This window comes from Haliotis rufescens, unplaced genomic scaffold (assembly GCF_023055435.1).
Source record: "Haliotis rufescens isolate VD_foot unplaced genomic scaffold, xgHalRufe1.0.p SCAF_14, whole genome shotgun sequence".
Classification (NCBI taxonomy): Eukaryota; Metazoa; Mollusca; class Gastropoda; order Lepetellida; family Haliotidae; genus Haliotis; species Haliotis rufescens.
In genome coordinates, this window is record NW_025963824.1 from 32289603 (window position 1) to 32308678 (window position 19076).

General features: G+C 41.3%; 1 protein-coding gene across 2 annotated transcripts; it reads left to right on the forward strand.

The window, feature by feature from the left end:
* Positions 1-440: 440 nt before the first annotated feature.
* LOC124143348 lies at positions 441-13068 on the forward strand. 2 transcript variants are annotated; one of them, XM_046512303.2, is made up of 4 exons: positions 441-582; positions 7551-7662; positions 8804-8968; positions 10936-13067. In XM_046512303.2, exons 2-4 carry the CDS (start codon positions 7560-7562, stop codon positions 12084-12086), a joined length of 1419 nt encoding a protein of 472 aa, XP_046368259.2. In that variant the 5' UTR covers positions 441-582; positions 7551-7559; the 3' UTR covers positions 12087-13067. The 2 variants fall into 2 exon arrangements, with proteins under 2 accessions (XP_046368259.2, XP_046368260.2); XM_046512304.2 differs by lacking the exon at positions 441-582 and adding an exon at positions 839-894 and having other exon boundaries at positions 10936-13068.
* Positions 13069-19076: the final 6008 nt, after the last annotated feature.

Below are 19076 nucleotides of genomic sequence, written 5' to 3' on the forward strand. Positions count from 1 at the left end.
ATAGATGCCACTCTCAGGGAGTCCAGACTAGAAAAAGCAGACACACACACACATGCGCGCGCGCACACACAGGCACGCACGCGCGCACTATATTAGTGCAATAACACGTTAATCCCGCCTAAAATCACCTCGCCTAAAAACTTGTAGAACATGTAATTTGTCCTATATTAAAGATGAATTTCACATTATGTAAATGAGATTTTAATACAAAATATTGCAATGTCTATTTATTATGGAATGCACAAAAGAAGTATAGCTGTCTCTGGTTGAACCCTTTCTCTCGCCGTGTGACCAGTATTGTTATTATGCGGAATAAAGAACTGAATTGAATTTGGTGTATTTCTAGACATGACGTAAAAACCGAGGTCACGCCGCTTCTCGGAATTACAAGCTCCTGTGAAACCGTCGTGCACGCAAACAAATATATCGGTTACAACTGGTAACGTGCGTTGTTACGTGGAGTTGTCGTCAAAACAAATCTCACAATATGGACAGGGCGTTATGACACCAAGCACTTGGCACAATGTTACCAGTGGTTTAAATGTTTGACTAAAGGCGGCAATAGTTGGCCTAATCTGCGTGGTGAGTAGGCACGTTATTTCTGTTGTATATATGCTGTAAATATGCTTATGACGAACTACGGTTATTACGAACTAAAATCAGTGTTCCCTTTGAGTTCGTTATAACCGTACTTTACTGTATTGTAAGTTTTATAGTGTTCACATTAGTTAACACTCGTCACTCGTACCTTTTACGACACAAGTTGTATTTATGTGAACTATTATACGAAATTGCTTTCAGACTATTAAGAACGTTAAAGCACTTGTCACAATGTTAATTACCAGTGGTATAAATGTTTGACTAAAGGCGGCAATAGTTGGTCTAAACTGCGTGGTGAGTAGGCACGTTATTTCTGTTAACATACATTTCTCATACCTCCATGTCAGAATGATGAGATCTGATTGGCCCACATAATCTTGATAAAATACTGTGTATCCCGCCTTCAAGAGGAATACATTTCTCAGCGGGGGAATAAATCCCTTATACCGGCTTCAAAGCAAAATATTATGTCATATTAAGACATGTTGGTAAGATAAATTCGTTGTAGCAGGATCACTCGGGGTACATGGGTTTTATGCGTCCCTGGCCGCCTCCGTGGTCTAGTGGTAGAGCGTCCGCCCGGAGAGCGGAAGGTCCGGGGTTCGATCCCCGGCCGCGTCATACCAAAAGACGTTAAAAGATGGTACGTGTTGTTACCCTGTCTGGCGCTCGGCATTAAGGGACTAAAACAAGGACTGGTCGGCTCGGAGTCAGTATACTGTGTCTGAGTGGGGTATTCATGTTAAACTGCGTCATGGTATCTCAGTGTGCTAGCACTATAAATCGGCATCAGTCCGGACTAGTACAAGCAGCCACACACACACACACACACACACACACACACACACACTGACACACACACACACACACACACACTGACACACACACACACACACACACACACACACACACACACACACACACACACACACACACTGACACACACACTGACACACACACTGACACACACACACACACACACACACTGACACACACACACACACACACACACACACACACACTGACACACACACACACACACACACACACACACACACACACACACTGACACACACACACACACACTGACACACACACACACACACACACTGACACACACACACACACACACACACACACACACACACACACACACACGTCGCTATGTAAGTGCAATAATCTTGGACGCGACGTTACTCAATTTCACCACACCTTATGCGTCCGTCGTTAGGTTTTATACCACGTGCCGGAGGCGGATGACAAAACATTCATCTATCCCTCGTGATCCTGCTACAACTTATAGAATCTGCATGGAGGTATTTTCAAAACTAATCGGGGGCACAGGTGGCCCAGTCGTCTAAGGCGCCGCGATTCGCTATGCAGAGTTGCGTCCCTTGGTCACGCCAGAAACCTATGATTGTGGGTTCGAATCCCGGTTCGCCTCGATTATGTTTCTAGGTTTGTCAGCACCATACCCGTGCTCGTGGGTTTCACCGAAGTGGCAAACGTCTGATACCTGCACCACTTCGGGCTTTCCTCCCACATTAAGCTGACTCAACCCGATATGACTGGAATACTGTTAAAAGAGGCGTTAAACCCAACTCACTCACTCACTCACTCAAAACTAATCATCAGCTGGGCTCATATCTACCGCACTACCAGTGGGCGGAGCTTATACCAGTGATCTGACAGGTCAATATGACGTCATGATAACACAAAAATTCCATCGGTTAATGCGTAAACGGCTGAAGACATATGAACACCCACCCACGTTGGCCGTTTGAAAACAAGGACGTAAGATTTAATGATAATAAATATTCATCAAACGATTCCAAGACTGTTTCAACAAACGCGTAGGTCTCTGGTTTCAAAAACCCACCTGCTATGTCATCTTCAAGTCTTCATAAAATGTCACTGTGGAATGTCCACGATATATGTTTTTATTCCAGTCCAACACACACATTATAGTCCTGCGCTTGTATTCTCTGGACGAGAATGAAATACGTTTGTCATCATGAATAAGTGAGTGAGTGAGTTGGGTTTAACGCCGCTTTTAACAGTATTCCAGTTATATCGCGGCGTGTCAGCTTAATGTGGGAGGAAAGCCCGAAGTGATGCTGGTCTCAGACGTTTACCACTTCGGTGAAACCCACGAGCACGGGTATGGTGCTGACAAACCTAGAAACATAATCGGGGTGAACCGTGATTCGAACCCACAATCATAGGTTTCTGGCGTGTCCAGGGGACGCAACTCTGCACAGCGATTCGCGGCGCCTTAGACGTGTACGGTCGTTATAATTGCAGTATATGAATAGGATTTCTTAAAATAACTACGGCAATTTTTCAACATGATTTTCAACAGTGTTTTTCTCGTCGGGTTCGTCTTGCCTACATCGGGAACCTTGATCGTGAAAACCCTGGTAATCGTCAAAATATTTTCAAGTGATGAAAGTAGTATTTTTGTCGTTTCCGTCACATGTTTTCATTGCCCAGTAGCAAGGTGTTTTGGTAGAGTCACACCTCGTGCTCGTGAAACTCTGCGGGTCCCCAGATTATGGCATGCAAAATATCATTGTCTAAGGTTATTCATATTTTATGCATGTGTTTCTCATCTCCAACCTCAACTAGCAAGAGAGCAGGGGGAGGGGGAATAAAACATAAAATTTAACAAAGAAATATCTTTCAGTTATTGTGTAAGTTAGTATATGACATTTTTTTTTATAAAATCTAAAACACTTGGTGCTGGTCTATAAAATAATTTATGACGTAGAGCGGGGGCAGCAGAAGCCGGACACTCACCGAACATTTATTTATAGCTAATGAGATAAACTGCTTAAGCCCCAAATTAACAGGCAAGCATAATCCGTTTTCCCCATGGGCCGTTAAAAATGTGTCTGCTAGAGATAACTCTCTAAACAAACCGTCCACGATCACCTTTCAAACATAATTGGGGGCACGGGTGGCCCAGTCGTCTAAGGCGCCGCGATTCGCTGTGCAGAGTTGCGTCCCTTGGGCACGCCAGAAACCTATGATTGTAGGTTCGAATCCCGGTTCGCCCCGATTATGTTTCTAGGTTTGTCAGCACCATACACGTGCTCGTGGGTTTCACCGAAGTGATAAACGTCTGACACCTGCATCACTTCGGGCTTTCCTCCCACATTAAGCTGACACGCCGTGATATAGCTGGAATAATGTTAAAAGCGGCGTTAAACCCAACTCACTCACTCACTCATACATGATTGGAACGCCTCTACGTTTTCATACATTATCGCTAAGCAACGCTGTTTTCAGTCTTAAATGTGTGATTTATTTTAAATTAACTTTGGTGTATGGTAGGACTTTAAGTAAATGTAACGACATTCCATGAAAGAAGATGACTTGAAAATTCAATAAGTAGTACTGTTTAAGCTATGTCCGGGTACCACCTCGATGAAAAAATTGGAAAGGGAGTACTCGGACATGTTTATTCAAAATTAATCAATGAAAGATCTTTACATTTTAACATATAATATTTTTTATTTTTAGTGTGCATAGTGATATAATGATTAATATAACTTCATGCATGATTTATAAAATAAGATGGAAAATAAATCTTTATTTGCGTAATATCATAAAGTAATAATATTTAGATGTCTACGTTAAACCTCTTCATAAAATAAAGTAGATTTTCTTCAAAAACGTTCTTAATAGTCTGTGTGTCATTATCGATTATTGCATTTTAATTTTACAGATTTTTTAATATCTATAGTCTTTATTATTTATTTCGATCTACTAAATACATTTTACAACATTTAGGAAGTGAGCCAACATGAACGTAAACATTTGCTTAACCTTGAACTCTATAAAAGGCAACTGAAGCAGCCACCGTTCGCAGAATGCCTGTAGGAAAAGCTGCTGTATCTTATGTTATTCCTTAAGCTAGACTCTGTGATAAAATAAAACTGAAAGTGCCAATGGAATATCAAAAAGATGAAGAGGATCAACTCGCCCAATGGGTTATACAAAGATTGGGTATGGTCGTGCCAAAATGGACTCATTATAGTATTGGTAATACATATACGAGGGTCGTCCAATAAGTTTTGCAACTTTGGCATTTGTGTTTACACAAACAATGTCAACTTGTGGCAGGTGTGACACTAGTCAAAACATCAGGTTGTCATAACAAGTTCCAGACACAACAATAAGTGATGTGATGGCTTCATTCACCTAAGGGTGGTCACAATCATGGATTCTCTCAAACATGAACAACGCGCTGCAATAAAGTTCCTTACCAATGCAAGGAGGGACACAAAGCAAAGGAAATCCATGATCGCATGCGTAAAGTGATGGGTAAGGATGCTCCTGACTATTCCACAGTTTGCCGTTGGTCTCTACAGTTTAAAGGGGTAGGGAGTCCATAGACGATGACCCAAGGTCAGACAGGCCTTCAGATGCCACCCAATCGGAATCCATTGCTGCTATAGAAAGAAGAATTTTGCCTGACCGACGAGTAAAAGTATCTGTACTTTCTAGGAAATTCTCAATATCAGTTGGATCTGTTGTAACCATTATTCATGAGCATCTTGGTATGTCCAAGGTATCTGCAAGATGGGTACCTAGAAACCTCAGAACTGAAAGTTGTCGAGACCTCCTGGATCTCTATACTGCTGATGAAGCCGGATTTCTTTCTCGTCTCGTGACAGGTGATACACTGGGACCCAGAAACTAAATTGGTATCCATGCAATGGAAGCACCCCAATTCTCCGCCTCTGAGGAAGTTTCGCACGCAACCATCGGCTGGCAAGGTATTGGCCACCATATTTTGGGATGCAAGACACATATTACTGATTGATTACATGCCACCAAAAACTACAATCAATGAACAGTATTATGCTCATGAAATGAAAGAACGCCGTGGGATGTTAACACGTATTCTACTTTTGCATGACAACGCTCTGGTTCACAAGTCGAGAATTGCACAGGCCGCCATATGTGAATGTGGATTCGAACAGTTAAATCAACCACCCTACAGCTCAGATTTAGCCCCCAGTGGCTATTTCCTGGTCCGACAAATGAAATCTGCCGTACGTGGAAGACGCTTCCAGGATAACGAGGACATAAAGGTTGCCATAGATACGTTGTTAGAGGGCCAATCCGCGGATTTCTATAAAAGTGGTATTAAAAGCTTGAAGGACAAATGGAATAAGTCTATTGAGGTCAATGGAGATTATATTATAAAATAAAAGTGCAAAAGATACTCTGCGACTCTGCGAAAAATAACCAGTCATGTATGATACAACTTGTTAAAAATGAGGTGTATGTGTCAATGTCGCCATTCCATTCTAAACTAATGTCCAAAAGAAACGATACCACGTGTTTGAAAGGACATTACAAAAAAAACTAAACGATACAGACATTTCAAATTGGTATATGACTTGAGTAATGTTTTCACAGTATGTGTACAAAAATTCATTGTAATTAATCCTTTACAATCATGAGGACAGACATGTAAAGACGCGGGGGTTTCATTTGAACACAGTTGATGAGTCAAGTGTGGAAAATGTCACAACACACGTCTCAAAGTCACGTTAGTACCGGGTATGTCCACCGTGAGCGTCAATACACGCTAGTACACGTCTACGGGCTGATGACGTCAGACGTCTGATGACGTTGGGGGGGGGGGGGGGGGGGGGGGGGGGGATGGGTTGCCATTTATAGAGGAGGCATTGTTCTAATTCCTGGAGGTTAACTGGAGGCACAGGGCGATGCCTGACTTTGCGGCCGAAAATGTCCCAGATGTGTTCGATTGGGTTCATTTCCGGTGAACATGTCGGCCATGGTAAAACGTGAATGTTGGCGTTTGCTAGGAAGTTCTGGGTCAGCCTTGCCGTGTGAGGCCTCGCATTATCGTGCTGGAAAATGATACCATTAGGCTGTTGTTGGAGGAATGGCACCACAACTGGTTGTAAGATGTCATCACGATAACGCTGACGACGCTGTGCATTCAGGTTTCCTCGAATAATGATGAGTCTCGTTTTGACGTCATCGCAGATTCCACCCCAAACCATTAAACCTCCGCCTCCATATGGCCTGACTTGATGGATGCAGTTCGGTGCCAAACGTTCACCTACTCTTCGGTACACACGCTGCCGGCCGTCGTTCCTGAAGATGCAAAATCTGCTGTCGTCAGAAAACATGACACGTGCCCAGTTCCACCGTTGCCACCGTCGAAGTCGCCTGCCCCATATCCGTCTGTTGAGTCGGTGTTGAGGTGTCAGGAACGCTCCGCGGTAGGGGCGACGTGCTCGGATACCATGTGCCCGCAGTCTCCTGTACACGGTTTGTCGACTTATCACGAGTCCCAGTGCCGTCCGTGCCGTTAACGTCGCTGTCCAATGCATTTTTTTAAAAAAAGAACAACGTATGAAGTGTCCGACTTCTGTCCTCTGCTGTCCGGGTACAGCCGACTGTGTCCGAGTACCACCGACTGTATCCGAGTACCACCGAAGCTGTCGTCAAGCTAACAGTATCCAGGTTCAGGCTGAGCATGATGATGAAAGTTCGTCTACCAGTATGCATATCGCATCGTTGAACGATTAAATTATAAGCATTTGTTTTGTTTATGCACTCCGGGATAAGAAACCTATAGTCCATATACAAAAATAGACGTCACTATATTTGTACGCGGATTTGTTAATATTTCAGCAATAACAACTTCACAGACTACTTATTTAATCATAACAACTAAAAACACTTGTAAAAAGCAATACAAAATCAGCGTTAGGATGCCCAATCCACACACATTATCAGCCTCTGGTCCGATAGTGAGAGTGACCTTCTCTTACGATTTATGGTAACATAAAGACATGGAATCTGGAATCGTAGCAATATGTATAATATTGCATATTCAAAGAGAAAACAAACAAATTAATTACATTTAATACTCAAACACACTACATCTTTTCTTTCAGATTATCATCATGATTTCGACGGCAGCATATTACATCATGGGTGTTGCTTTTATTCTTCTCGAGATCGGGGCGATCCTATATTTAGGTCGGAATCAGGGCATATTTCTTGCAGGTAAGATCAATATTTCCTTAAAATGATCTACCCCGGATCTTCACGGGTCCACAATGATATTTGTACCTTTATCAAGCAATTGATCCGCAAGAGGTTAAGACATGGATAGAACTTAGGGAACCCATGTTTAATGTTCTGTATGTCTTGGGGTAAGGCTGTTTGTTTGGGGGAGTGTGGGGTGGTCGACACGACGTTTTTTTTCTGTGGTGCCGAAAGATAATGATTCCGTTCGTCGCATTTTATGACAAGCATGGGTTGCTGAGGACCTATTCTACCCCGAATGTTCACACGTTTAGCATCTCGTTATGTCCTGTCAGTGACTCTAGACAGACATACTCTTAACGAAATTTCATGCTCAGTAGTGATTTTTACTTTTGCGAGCGCCCCTATGGATTGACGCGAAAGACGACCACTGACAAAGTTATTTCTGCGCTTTAACCAATACTATGAACATTATGTGCAGGCAACTGTCTTTTCCCGATATGGTAGTATAGCCACTAAAAAACAAGTTTTACTTGGAACAGTACTGTCTGTTGTGACTTTAGCCGCCGTCCGACTGTTGTCTGACTAATCTTTGACCTTGTTATTAAAGGTCTCCACCATAATTATGATAGAGAGGTGATCACGTTAAATCGCTGAGACTCGCTATATACAACATGATATTCACCATCCTAAAACACACTCACGAAATAACCTCTATTTATAAGATGTTAGTGTTTAGTTGGGTGTAAACATCTGTCTAAGGAACAGAGTGAGTGAGTTGGGTTTAACGCCGCTTTTAACAGTATTCCAGTTATATCACGGCGTGTCAGCTTAATGTGGGAGGAAAGCCCGAAGTGGTGCAGGTGTCAGACGTTTACCACTTTGGTGATGCCCACGAGCACGGGTATGGTGCTGACAAACCTAGAAACATAATCGGAGTGTTCCGGGATTCGAACCCACAATCATAGGTTTCTGGCGTGCTCAGCGAATTCCGGCGCCTTAGACGACTGGGCCACCCGTGCTCCCCCTAAGGAACAGAAAATCCATGTATATTAGTTAGTTTACTTCACAATTCCACTTAGATGCTATTCTTGTTATTATTTTCACTTATCTTAGTTATATGTTCAATAAGCTCTCCCTTCACATACCTCTTTTTCAGGTGAAGTGCATTTTGGATTTATGACATTGTCAAGGGGCTCAAATGTCGGTGACATCGCACTAGCATCTGGATACTGGCTGCTTATAACAGCAGCTATCCTGAATGGTGATACGGTCAAAGATGGCTTCATTGTACTTGGATTTGTGCTGTGGTTTGGAGACGAAGGTAAGTATATCATGGAGATGTCATAGAGTTCAACCGCCAATGTCCACATGTAAAAGCCTTGGCTTGCATCTTTGAACGATTGTCTCGGGGATGCATCTAGCGTGTCCCTTCCGGAGGCGATGGCGACGGATACGTGGCAATTTGAGTGAGTTAAATTTTTAAAGTCACATCGGCAGTATTTCAGCCATATCGTGATTATAAAATGTTATACAAAAGAAATGCATTGAAACTATAGTATTATGTCAACAGAGGACTATAAAATAACTAGAATATCACAGATTATTATCTAAAACTAGCTTCTAACCATTAAAACATATAACTATATATACACCCATGTACAAAAGTTAAGCGCCACCCACCATATTTGTGAGCTGTTACTTTTGGCACTTAATGATGACTATTATAACGAGATGTACGATTGTTATAAGCCGTATATGTGAACCTCATGTGATGCAAAAGTTGTCCCAAAGCAAGTTTATCTTGTGTTCCAAAAGAATATGAACAGAAAGGAATTTTACCGAAGACCTGAAATTGAAGGATTAGAAAACAATGAAAAACTTTTTTTTGTCATGTAACTGTCATGATATCAGCAGACCATATCAGGTGTAACATAGACATCCTATAGGGAGTGCAGAGTCTATTGCAAGACAGAAACGTCCGTAACGTGTGTATGATCCACGGACATTGACCACAGCTTCAACCCTACGCCTCATACTCATTACAAGTCGTTGAATGCTTCTCTGAGGCAAACGGATCCATTCTTCATGAAGTGCGGCTTCAAGTCCAGCGAGATTTTGAACTGGGGGATCACGATATCTGAATTTCCGGCCAAGAATGTCCCAGAGATGCTCAATCGGATTAAGATCCGGACTACAGGTCGGCCAAGGAAGAGTGGCAATAGCTTCTTGACGCAAATAAGCCAAAACTGCCCGAGATCTGTGTGGTCTAGCATTGTCGTCCATGTAAACAGGTCTTGTCTGAAGAGGATGGTTGTCAAAATGAGGGACTACCACTGGACGAAGAACGGCATCTTGGTATTGTTGGCCATTCAGGTTTCCACGAATTGTCACCAGCGGAAGTTTGCAGCCAAAGGAAACACAACCCCATATCATGACAGACCCCCGCCACATGCTAAGGTCTTCTGGATGTTCCTTGGTGCAAAAACGAGTGTTACGTTTCCTCCAAACACGTATTCGACCATCAACAGTTCGTAGCAGCATTCGACACTCGTCAGACCAATGGATCCTTCTCCAGTTGGCCACGTTCCATCGACTACGGACACGACACCATATCAGACGATTCCGCATGTGCCTCTCAGTCAGTTGAGGACGTTTTACTGGTCTTCTGGCGTCATAACCAGCCACTCTGAGGCGACGCCTTACGGTCATCGTCGAGAGTCTCTTATGGGTAATCCACTGCAGTCTTATGCTCGGGCATGCGTTATGGGAGGAAGGGGAACGCATACCCATTGTATCCGTGTTAATCCGGGTTAGAATTGGTCTTCAGCAACCGATGTTAGCCATAAGACAAACGGGATCGGGTGGTCGGGCTCGTTGACTTGGTTGATACATGTCATCGTATCAAAATTGCGGGGACCAATGCTCATGATGTCAATCACTGGATCGCCTGGTCCATACTCGATTATTTCCAAACCGCCGCCATGCAGCTGGAATATTGCTGAGTGCGGCGTTAAACAACAACGACAAGCATAGTCGCCATTTACGGCAAGCATGGGTTGCTGAAGACCTATTCCACCCCGGATCTTCACGGGTACCAGTAACTGTCTGTTCGTCAAACAAAGAAGCACCGAGACCGACAGACAGACGAACATGAACATGTTAAACACAACTGTTTATAGAATTGTAGAACATATAATTGAAAACGATGATTTATATGATGATAATGTCGGTAATATAGTACTTTTGTAGATTCATCATATTTCAGAAAACTAATATTCATCGTTTCAGGTGACACGATATCGACTATATTGAAAGTGGAAGCTAAACTTTGGGCCTTACTTTATTCGTTAATCCTCATCATTTATGGCCAAAACAACATGAGAGAAGCTGATGGTGAAAATGACTCAGTGCCTTCTGACCGTGGTAGACATGGGTGTAACCAAGGCTCCACGACTGCAGTGGCTGGGGGATCAGCAGGGGTAGCTATCGCGGCAGGCACTGTACACGGCAATATAACAACTACTGAAAATACAAGTGGAAACAAAGTAGACGTGTCTGGTAATATGAGTGGACTCGGACAGATGGGCACCGGTTTGCTTGGGGAGGGTCATACATCTACTTCCATTAAATCTGATCAATTACGTGACGTGAACGTTAAAACAGATGTCAAAGATAATGTGACGACAATAACTGGTTCTACTGTCACTGGTGCTTTGTGGGAGCATATGTCTGGAGCTAAAATCCACTTGGAGAATGTGACCTTTGGCAAAGGTGTTGCTAAGCAGACAACAGTTGGTACGAAGACAGACATGCAAGAACATCGTACATCGTCCTCATTGGTTGAAGTTGAAGCTACGATAGATATCCTGACAACAACAATTAATCAACTGTATGACATTGTTCTGAAGAAAGAGGAAGGCAACTCATCTCGTGATATTGACGATCCCATGTCCACAGATCGTAGTGAAACTACACCAGAGCATGTACCCCAGGGCAAGCACGCACGTGGCAGGTCGCCCTTAATGATTTCCGCAAGAGCTGGAAATAAAGAAGACTTTTTTAAGCTGCTACAAACACAAAAAATAAATTCGAAAAAGACAGACTATAAGGGCAACACCATTCTTCACCTGGCATGTCTAGGGGGTAATTTAGATATTGTCAAACATCTGGTGGAGAAAGAGGGCTTATCCTTACAAAGTTATGGTCAGCACAATATGTTGCCGCTCATGATTGCAGCGGAGCGAGGGTATGAAGAGATGTTTAGGTACTTTGTAAAAAAAGACACTAATCTGGATGGTCTGGACCGGAGCCACATACATTTCCACCATGATGGCTGGTACCACAATTGTTCTTCTAAACAATGTGCCGCAATGCGTGTCTACTTCGAGATAATATATCATCGATACATGACATTCTTAAAGAAAACATTCATAACTTAAGCCGTCGCTGCAATTCGCTGTGCAGAAATACACCACAAACAAACAACGTTAAACAAGCTTACAGAAAATATTGATTGTTGCAAGACTTTCGTTGAACCTTGACTGAGTGGACATCTCATCCTTAACTACTGGCATGTCTAGGGGGTAATTTAGATATTGTCAAACATCTGGTGGAGTATGAGGGCTTATCTTCACAACGTCAGGCCCAGCACAATATGTTGCCTTTCGTGATTGCAACGGAGCGAGGGTACGAAGAGATGTTTAGGTACTTTGTAAAAAGAGTGTCTACTTCAAGATGATATATCATCGACACTTGACATTCTTGAAGAAGTCAGTTAGAACTTAAGCCGTCGCTGCAAATCGCTGTGCAGAAATACACCACAAACAAACAACGTTAAACAAGCTTACAGAAAATATTGATTGTTGCAAGACCTTCGTTGAACCTTGACTGAGTGGACTTTGCAATTGCAAGGGATTCGGATTTTCAAACGGGAAATCTAAAAATAATCCTTAACGACTTGAAAGAAATTGGCCTGTATCATAAATTTTAAATACTAGACTGTATCTGAATAATTAATTGTTTTTTTAAAGATTTGGTGTCGCTTTTCGCCCGTTTCAAACAGTTGTAAATAGTAGTGGTATGTTCAAATATTTCACAAATTTGCTTTTGATTATGACTTGTGTATTTATATAACGTGCTTGTAGATATTATAAATGTTCTCGTCTCTATATTGCTGAGATAATGCCGATGCGACGTTAAAATGTAACTCATTAACTTCCATTAAACGAACGTATTTAATATCGTCACTATGGAGGTGATGTGATTTGGGACTATGAAATACTATTGATTGTCCTGTATCTCATGCAGTTTATACAACTTGCCCAGCTTGTGTGTTTCCAGTTGTGTTTTCTAAGTGAAGAGGGGAAGGGGGAAGGGGGGACACGGGTGGCCCAGTCGTCTAGGGCGCCGCAATTCGCTGTGCAGAGTTGCGTCCCTTGGGCATGCCATAAACCTATGATCGTTGGTTCGAATCCCGGTTCACCCCGATTATGTTTCTGGGTTTGTCAGCACCATACACGTGGTGCTTTCCTCCCACATTAAGCCGACACGTTGTGATAAAACTGGAATACTGTTAAAAGCGGCGTTAAACCCATCTCACTCACTCACTTAGTTGGGGAATCAAGAGTTTTCCCTCATTACTTTTGCATTCATTAAACATTTAAAGTCTTAAAGGATTTACATGACTTTGGGTTGCGAGGCCGTTTGCCTCAATTTATATTCAACTGACAGACAATTTCAAGTCCGCGTGGGTTCTACCCGGTCTGATCATTACAATCAGGATCAGGGTGTCCCACAAGGCAGTATTTTGTCTGTCACATTGTTCAGTATTTAAATAAATAGCCTCTCTAAGGTTTTAAATGACTCCATTGATGGATCTCGATTCGTGGATGATTTTAACATATCATGTCGTGGTAAAAACATGCATACTATCGAAAGACAATTACAAATGTGTCTAAATAAGATAAATAAATGGTCGTTGGAAAATGGTTTTAAGTATTCAAAATCGAAAACAAATTGAATACATATTTGTAGGAAATACAAACCTCATAAAGACCCTGATCTAGTTTTAGATAGCACTCCAATTAAAGTTGTAAAAGAGGCTAAGTTCCTTGGTATTTTACTTTTGATCACCATTTAGCCTTTTTACCACACATAAAATATTTAAAAAAATAAATTGTTTCAAATTCCAAGTGGGGAGGGGATCAGAAAACTCTACTCCAATTATACAGAGCACTAATTCGCTCTAAACTGGATTATAGCTCCATCATCTATGGTGGAGCCTGCAAAAGCAACCTTAAACTTTTGGATACGATCCATCATCAAGGTCTAAGACTATGTCTTGGATCTTTCCGAACTTCTCCTATTCACAGTCTGTACGTTGAGGTTGATGAGCCATCTCTTAAACAACGCCGAATTAATTTATCCTTACAGTATGTCTCTAAGTTACGCTCTAATAAATCGAATCCAGCATATGACTGTGTTTTTAACCCCCTTTATGAAAATCTCTATAATAAAAAATCATCGGTTCTCCCCCCACTTGGAATAAGACTTCAATCTGATTTTTTAGCGGCTAAAATTAATCTTGAAGATATAGCCCCCACACAGCTTTTGTCTTCTCCACCTTGGCAGTTAATAAAGCCAAAGGTGGATCTGACATTAACTAAATTAAAGAAATCGGAAACAAACCAACTTATTCATCAACAAAAATATAATGAATTAAGAAACACATAATTATAATACTTACAAATCTATATTTACTGATGGATCCAAGGATAGTGGCGCTGTTGCTAGCGCCACTGTCATTGGATCCAGGACTATCTCCTCCAGATTACCCGACAATAGTTCTATTTTCACAGCAGAGGCCAATGCCATTTTAACAGCTTTACAATATATCAGTAAACAGTCAAAATATAAGAAATTTATCATATTTTCCGATTCTCTTCCTTGCCTGCAGGCTATCCATAACATATCATGTCAACATCCACTTTTAATCAAAATTATTGAATTATTTAATGACCTTGCTACTGGCCAATACGACATCGCCTTTTGTTGGTTGCCGAGTCATGTTGGCATTAAAGGCAACACAATGGCCGATGATGCAGCAAAAGCAGCACTCAACAATTCTGTGACACCACTTCTTATCCAATACACTGATTATAAACCTGTAATCAGATCTTTATTCGTGATCTGATGCAAAAGAAGTTGGACACCCAAGTAGGTATCAATAAATTACATGAAATTAAACCAAATATCGGTTATACCTACTTGGGCTGTCAGTCCAGATTTGAAGAGGTCATTATGCGACGATGTTGTATTGGCCATTCTAGATATACACATGAGTAGTTGTTAAAAGGTGAGGATCCTCCGTTTTGTATCCCTTGTGATGAAGGAATCACGGTCAAGCATGTCCTGCTTGACTGCATTGATTTTTCCCAAATCATTCAAACTATTTTTATGCATACCAGACTTTTAAAACGTAGCATTTTTGTCATTTTAATCTCAGGCTTAACTGGAAAACTATGGCCAGTGACTGAAGGGATGATATAAATCCTGCCGGGGTCCATGCAGGAAGCAAAGGCACTGTAAGTCCCAATGGTCCCTAGTGTGGTGATCTCCCTTTAGTTACTGACGATCTCTAGCCCATTTTTATTTTTATTGTGTTGTTCAATAATACTTCTGTCGTTTATATATTCTCAACTAGTTTTAAAATGTCTCTGTGCTATTCTAGTTATTGTACTGTCCATCGTTGACAGCTTTTTATATTGTATAAATATATGTATCATTAATGTACTCGTCACGATATGGCTGAAATACTGCCGATGTGACTTTAACGTTAAATCTTAACACACTCACTCAATTATTATGCAGCCTTTCAATTAGACATTCCTTTGTATGCCGCTTTTACACTTATGATTTGTTTGTTAGTTTGTTTGTTTGTTGTTTAAACGCCGCCCTCAGCAATATTCCAGCTATATCACGGCGGTCTGTAAATAATCGAGTCTGGGCCAGAAAATCTGGTGATTGAAATCATGAGCATCGATTGACGCAATTGGGATACGATTACATGCGTCAACCAAGTCAGCGAGCCTATTTACACTTATAGCAAAGATCTCACCATGCAGCAAGATAGTTGGTTGGCGTTTTTACTTCCTGGCTCGCAATTCATGTTGATAGTAAGTAATACTTATTGCATGGTTGTTCAGCAACGAATTGTAACGTGCCAATGATAAAATAGCACCTCCTTTCATATGGATTTTGTAATGTTCTTTAATAAAACGTATACAACGTCTGTCCTTGTGCTGTGTGATGATGTCATTGGAACAGCTACACGAAGACTAGACCACCTCCGTGGTCTAGTGAGTGAGTGAGTTAAAATTTGAATACACATTTAAGCCTTATTGTGACTATAAAAAAGTTGTAAAATAAGGAAGGACAGTAAAATAACAAGACTTATCACATAATTTATTTAAAACTAGTAAATAACCATAAACGTATATCACTAAACATAAGAATACATTTATAAAAGAGCGGAAGGTCTTGGGTTAGAGTGAGTGAGTGAGTTGGGATTAATGTCGTTTTTGACATTATTCCAGTTATATCACGGCGTGTCAGCTTAATGTAGGAGGAAAGCCCGAGGTGATGCAGGTCTCAGACGTTTACCACTTCGGTGAAACCCACGAGCATTGGTAAAGTGCTGACAAATCTAGAAACATAATCGGGGCGAACCGGGATTCGAACCCACAATCATAGGTTTCTGGCGTGCCCAAGGGACGCAAGTCTGCGCAGCGAATCACGGCGCCTTAGACGACTAGGCCTCCTCGCCACCATACAAGGAGTGTGAGCATAAAATGTGTGAGAGTGAAACATATGTTAAAATGCGGCACATCCCATCATTTAGATGTCAACAATACATATTAAACATATTCACGGTCCAAAGGCCCTTTTCTGGTGTCCCCCGCCTTGATATTGCTCGAATATTACTAAAAGCGGCGCAAAACCAAACTCACTCACTCACTTACAGTCCAAAGTGTACACCAGCCTAAACGCATACGCAACGCGTAAAAACAATGAATGACAGCATTTAAGTGAACTACCCACCATAACTTGGTCATGTCACTGAAACGAACTTAAATTAAAACAAAGAATGAAGTGTGTGTGAACAAACACCAACTCCGTCTTTTTATCACCACGTTTTGTTTGTTGTTTAAAGCCGCACTATTCCAACTATATGACGGTTGTCTGTAAACATAATCGACAATCCAGTGATTGACATGCGCATCGATCCATGCAACTGAAATGCGATGACGTGCAGCGAGCCTGACCACCCGATCATTTTAGTCGCCTCTAACGACAAGCACTTGCTTTACGACAAGCATGAGTTGCTGAAGACCTATTCTATCCCGGATCTTCACGGGTCTGTTAACTTCAGTTACCGTTACCGATTAACATGCGCATCGATCAACTCAACTGGGATACGATGACATGCATCAACCAAGTCAGCGAGCCTGACCACCCGATCCCGTCAGTCGCCTCTTACGACAAGCATAGTCGCCTTTTACGACAAGCATAGTCACCTTTTACGGCAAGCATGGGTCGGTGAAGACCTAGTCTATCCCGGATCTTCACGGGTCAGACGGAATGTGATGGGGCTTGCCGAGATATTCTATACGTGATTATGTCACGGTGAAAAGAAGCAGGTCCAACAACTACCATGCAGTAATACAACGCTGTTTTGGTCGACATGAGTAACATTCTTCGCTGTGGACAAATATAACCACGGTACGGAGGCCCATAAGGGACATGGTGTCTGTTTTTCCATATTTTGATATTTTACTTACTTTTGTCGTTACCTTTTGCAAATTAACACGATTTGTCTTCCAAATATGTGATAAATCATGTGTAAAGAAGATATTGAATCGCAGAAAAGTGAAACGAAAATGTCAAAAACCAAAATGAAAATGTCAAAAACCAAAAACGAAAATGTCAAAAACTAAAATGAAAATGTCAAAAACAAAAGCGAAAATGTCAAAAACTAAAATGAAAATACAGAAAACTATTTCCACCGCGGTGAAAACTATTTACACCGCGGTGATAATATTTACACCGCGGTGGAAATAGTTTTCTGTGGTTTCATTTTAGTATTTGACGTTTTCGTTTTGATTTTTGACATTTTCGTTTTGGTTTTTGACATTTCCATTTTAGTTTTTGACATTTTCGCTTCACATTTCAGCGACTCAATAGCTACTTGAAAGTACATTTTCCATGTTTTCGGTTGTTTTTATACATGATTACTACATATTTGTATGACAAATTGTGTTAATTTGCTAAAGGTTGCGATAAAAGTAAGTGAAACATCAAAATATGGAAAAACAGACTCCATGTCCCTTATGGGCCACCGTACCACGGACCTGTTATTATAGGTACATGATATGACGAGTTACTTAAACTTTTCATCAATGATAGTTTATATGCCTGTAAAGACACCAAAAAGGCATGAGCATAATTAAATGAGCGAATTATCACGTTTTACGGTTACGTTATATCCTTTATTAAATTGGGTACAATGTGTGAAGAGGTAAACGTCTGAAACCTGCATCACTTCGGGATTTCCTCCCACATTTATCTGACGCGCCGTGATACAACTGGAATACTATTTAAAACGGCGTAAAATCCTGCTCACTCACCCACTCAAGCAGTCTAAATATATCACCATAGGATCAGTTATACCTTTGTTAAATTTATTAACTAGACTAGAACCAATTACGATTATCAAAATATGCGGCTAAGGAAACTAATATTTAAAGCATACCTCCGTTGGTGGGGGCGGTCGGGTAGCCTAGTGGTTAAAGCGTTCGCTCGTCACGCCGAAGATCCGGGTTCGATTCCCTACATGGGTACAATGTGTGAAGCAAATTTTTGGTGTCCCCCGCCGTGATATTGCTGGAATATTGCTAAAAGCGACGTAAAACCATACTCACTCTCATCAGATACCATTTTTACGAAACAAGTGGACTTTCTATGGTATCTGACCGAGCGAAGAATTTACCTTATTTGATTACTAAAACCACGGATCAAATTATTCGTTTTATGTGAATCCTTGATCAGAAACAGCACAGGGATGTCACAGAGGACAAGAGTTTAAAATATCAGGATGTGATAGTACTGTCACCGAAAACAAAGAGGCTTACCTGCAGAGCATATTTGAATATTGTCACAAAGTGGGACTCCGTTCAGGTTTAAGTTATTGGAAACAATACTTCCACATAAAAAATATGAATAAACTAACAATTATGGGTTCTCATACTGTAACACATGTTCTGATATTATTGCAAGAGATTAGAATATCTTACTTTGGTTTGTTTGCTGGTAAAGGCATAGTTTGAGCAGGCATACAGTCAATTTCTAAAATTTCAAATGAGTGAGTTGGG

What these genes read in the sequence shown, in the direction of transcription:
- LOC124143348 (XM_046512303.2), top strand. Translation starts at nt 7,560, where the DNA reads ATGATTTCGACGGCAGCATATTACATCATGGGTGTTGCTTTTATTCTT. An exon ending in TCAGGGCATATTTCTTGCAG is followed by an intron (nt 7,663 to 8,803) that starts GTAAGATCAATA and finishes CCTCTTTTTCAG; the next exon opens with GTGAAGTGCATTTTGGATTT. An exon ending in GCTGTGGTTTGGAGACGAAG is followed by an intron (nt 8,969 to 10,935) that starts GTAAGTATATCA and finishes TCATCGTTTCAG; the next exon opens with GTGACACGATATCGACTATA.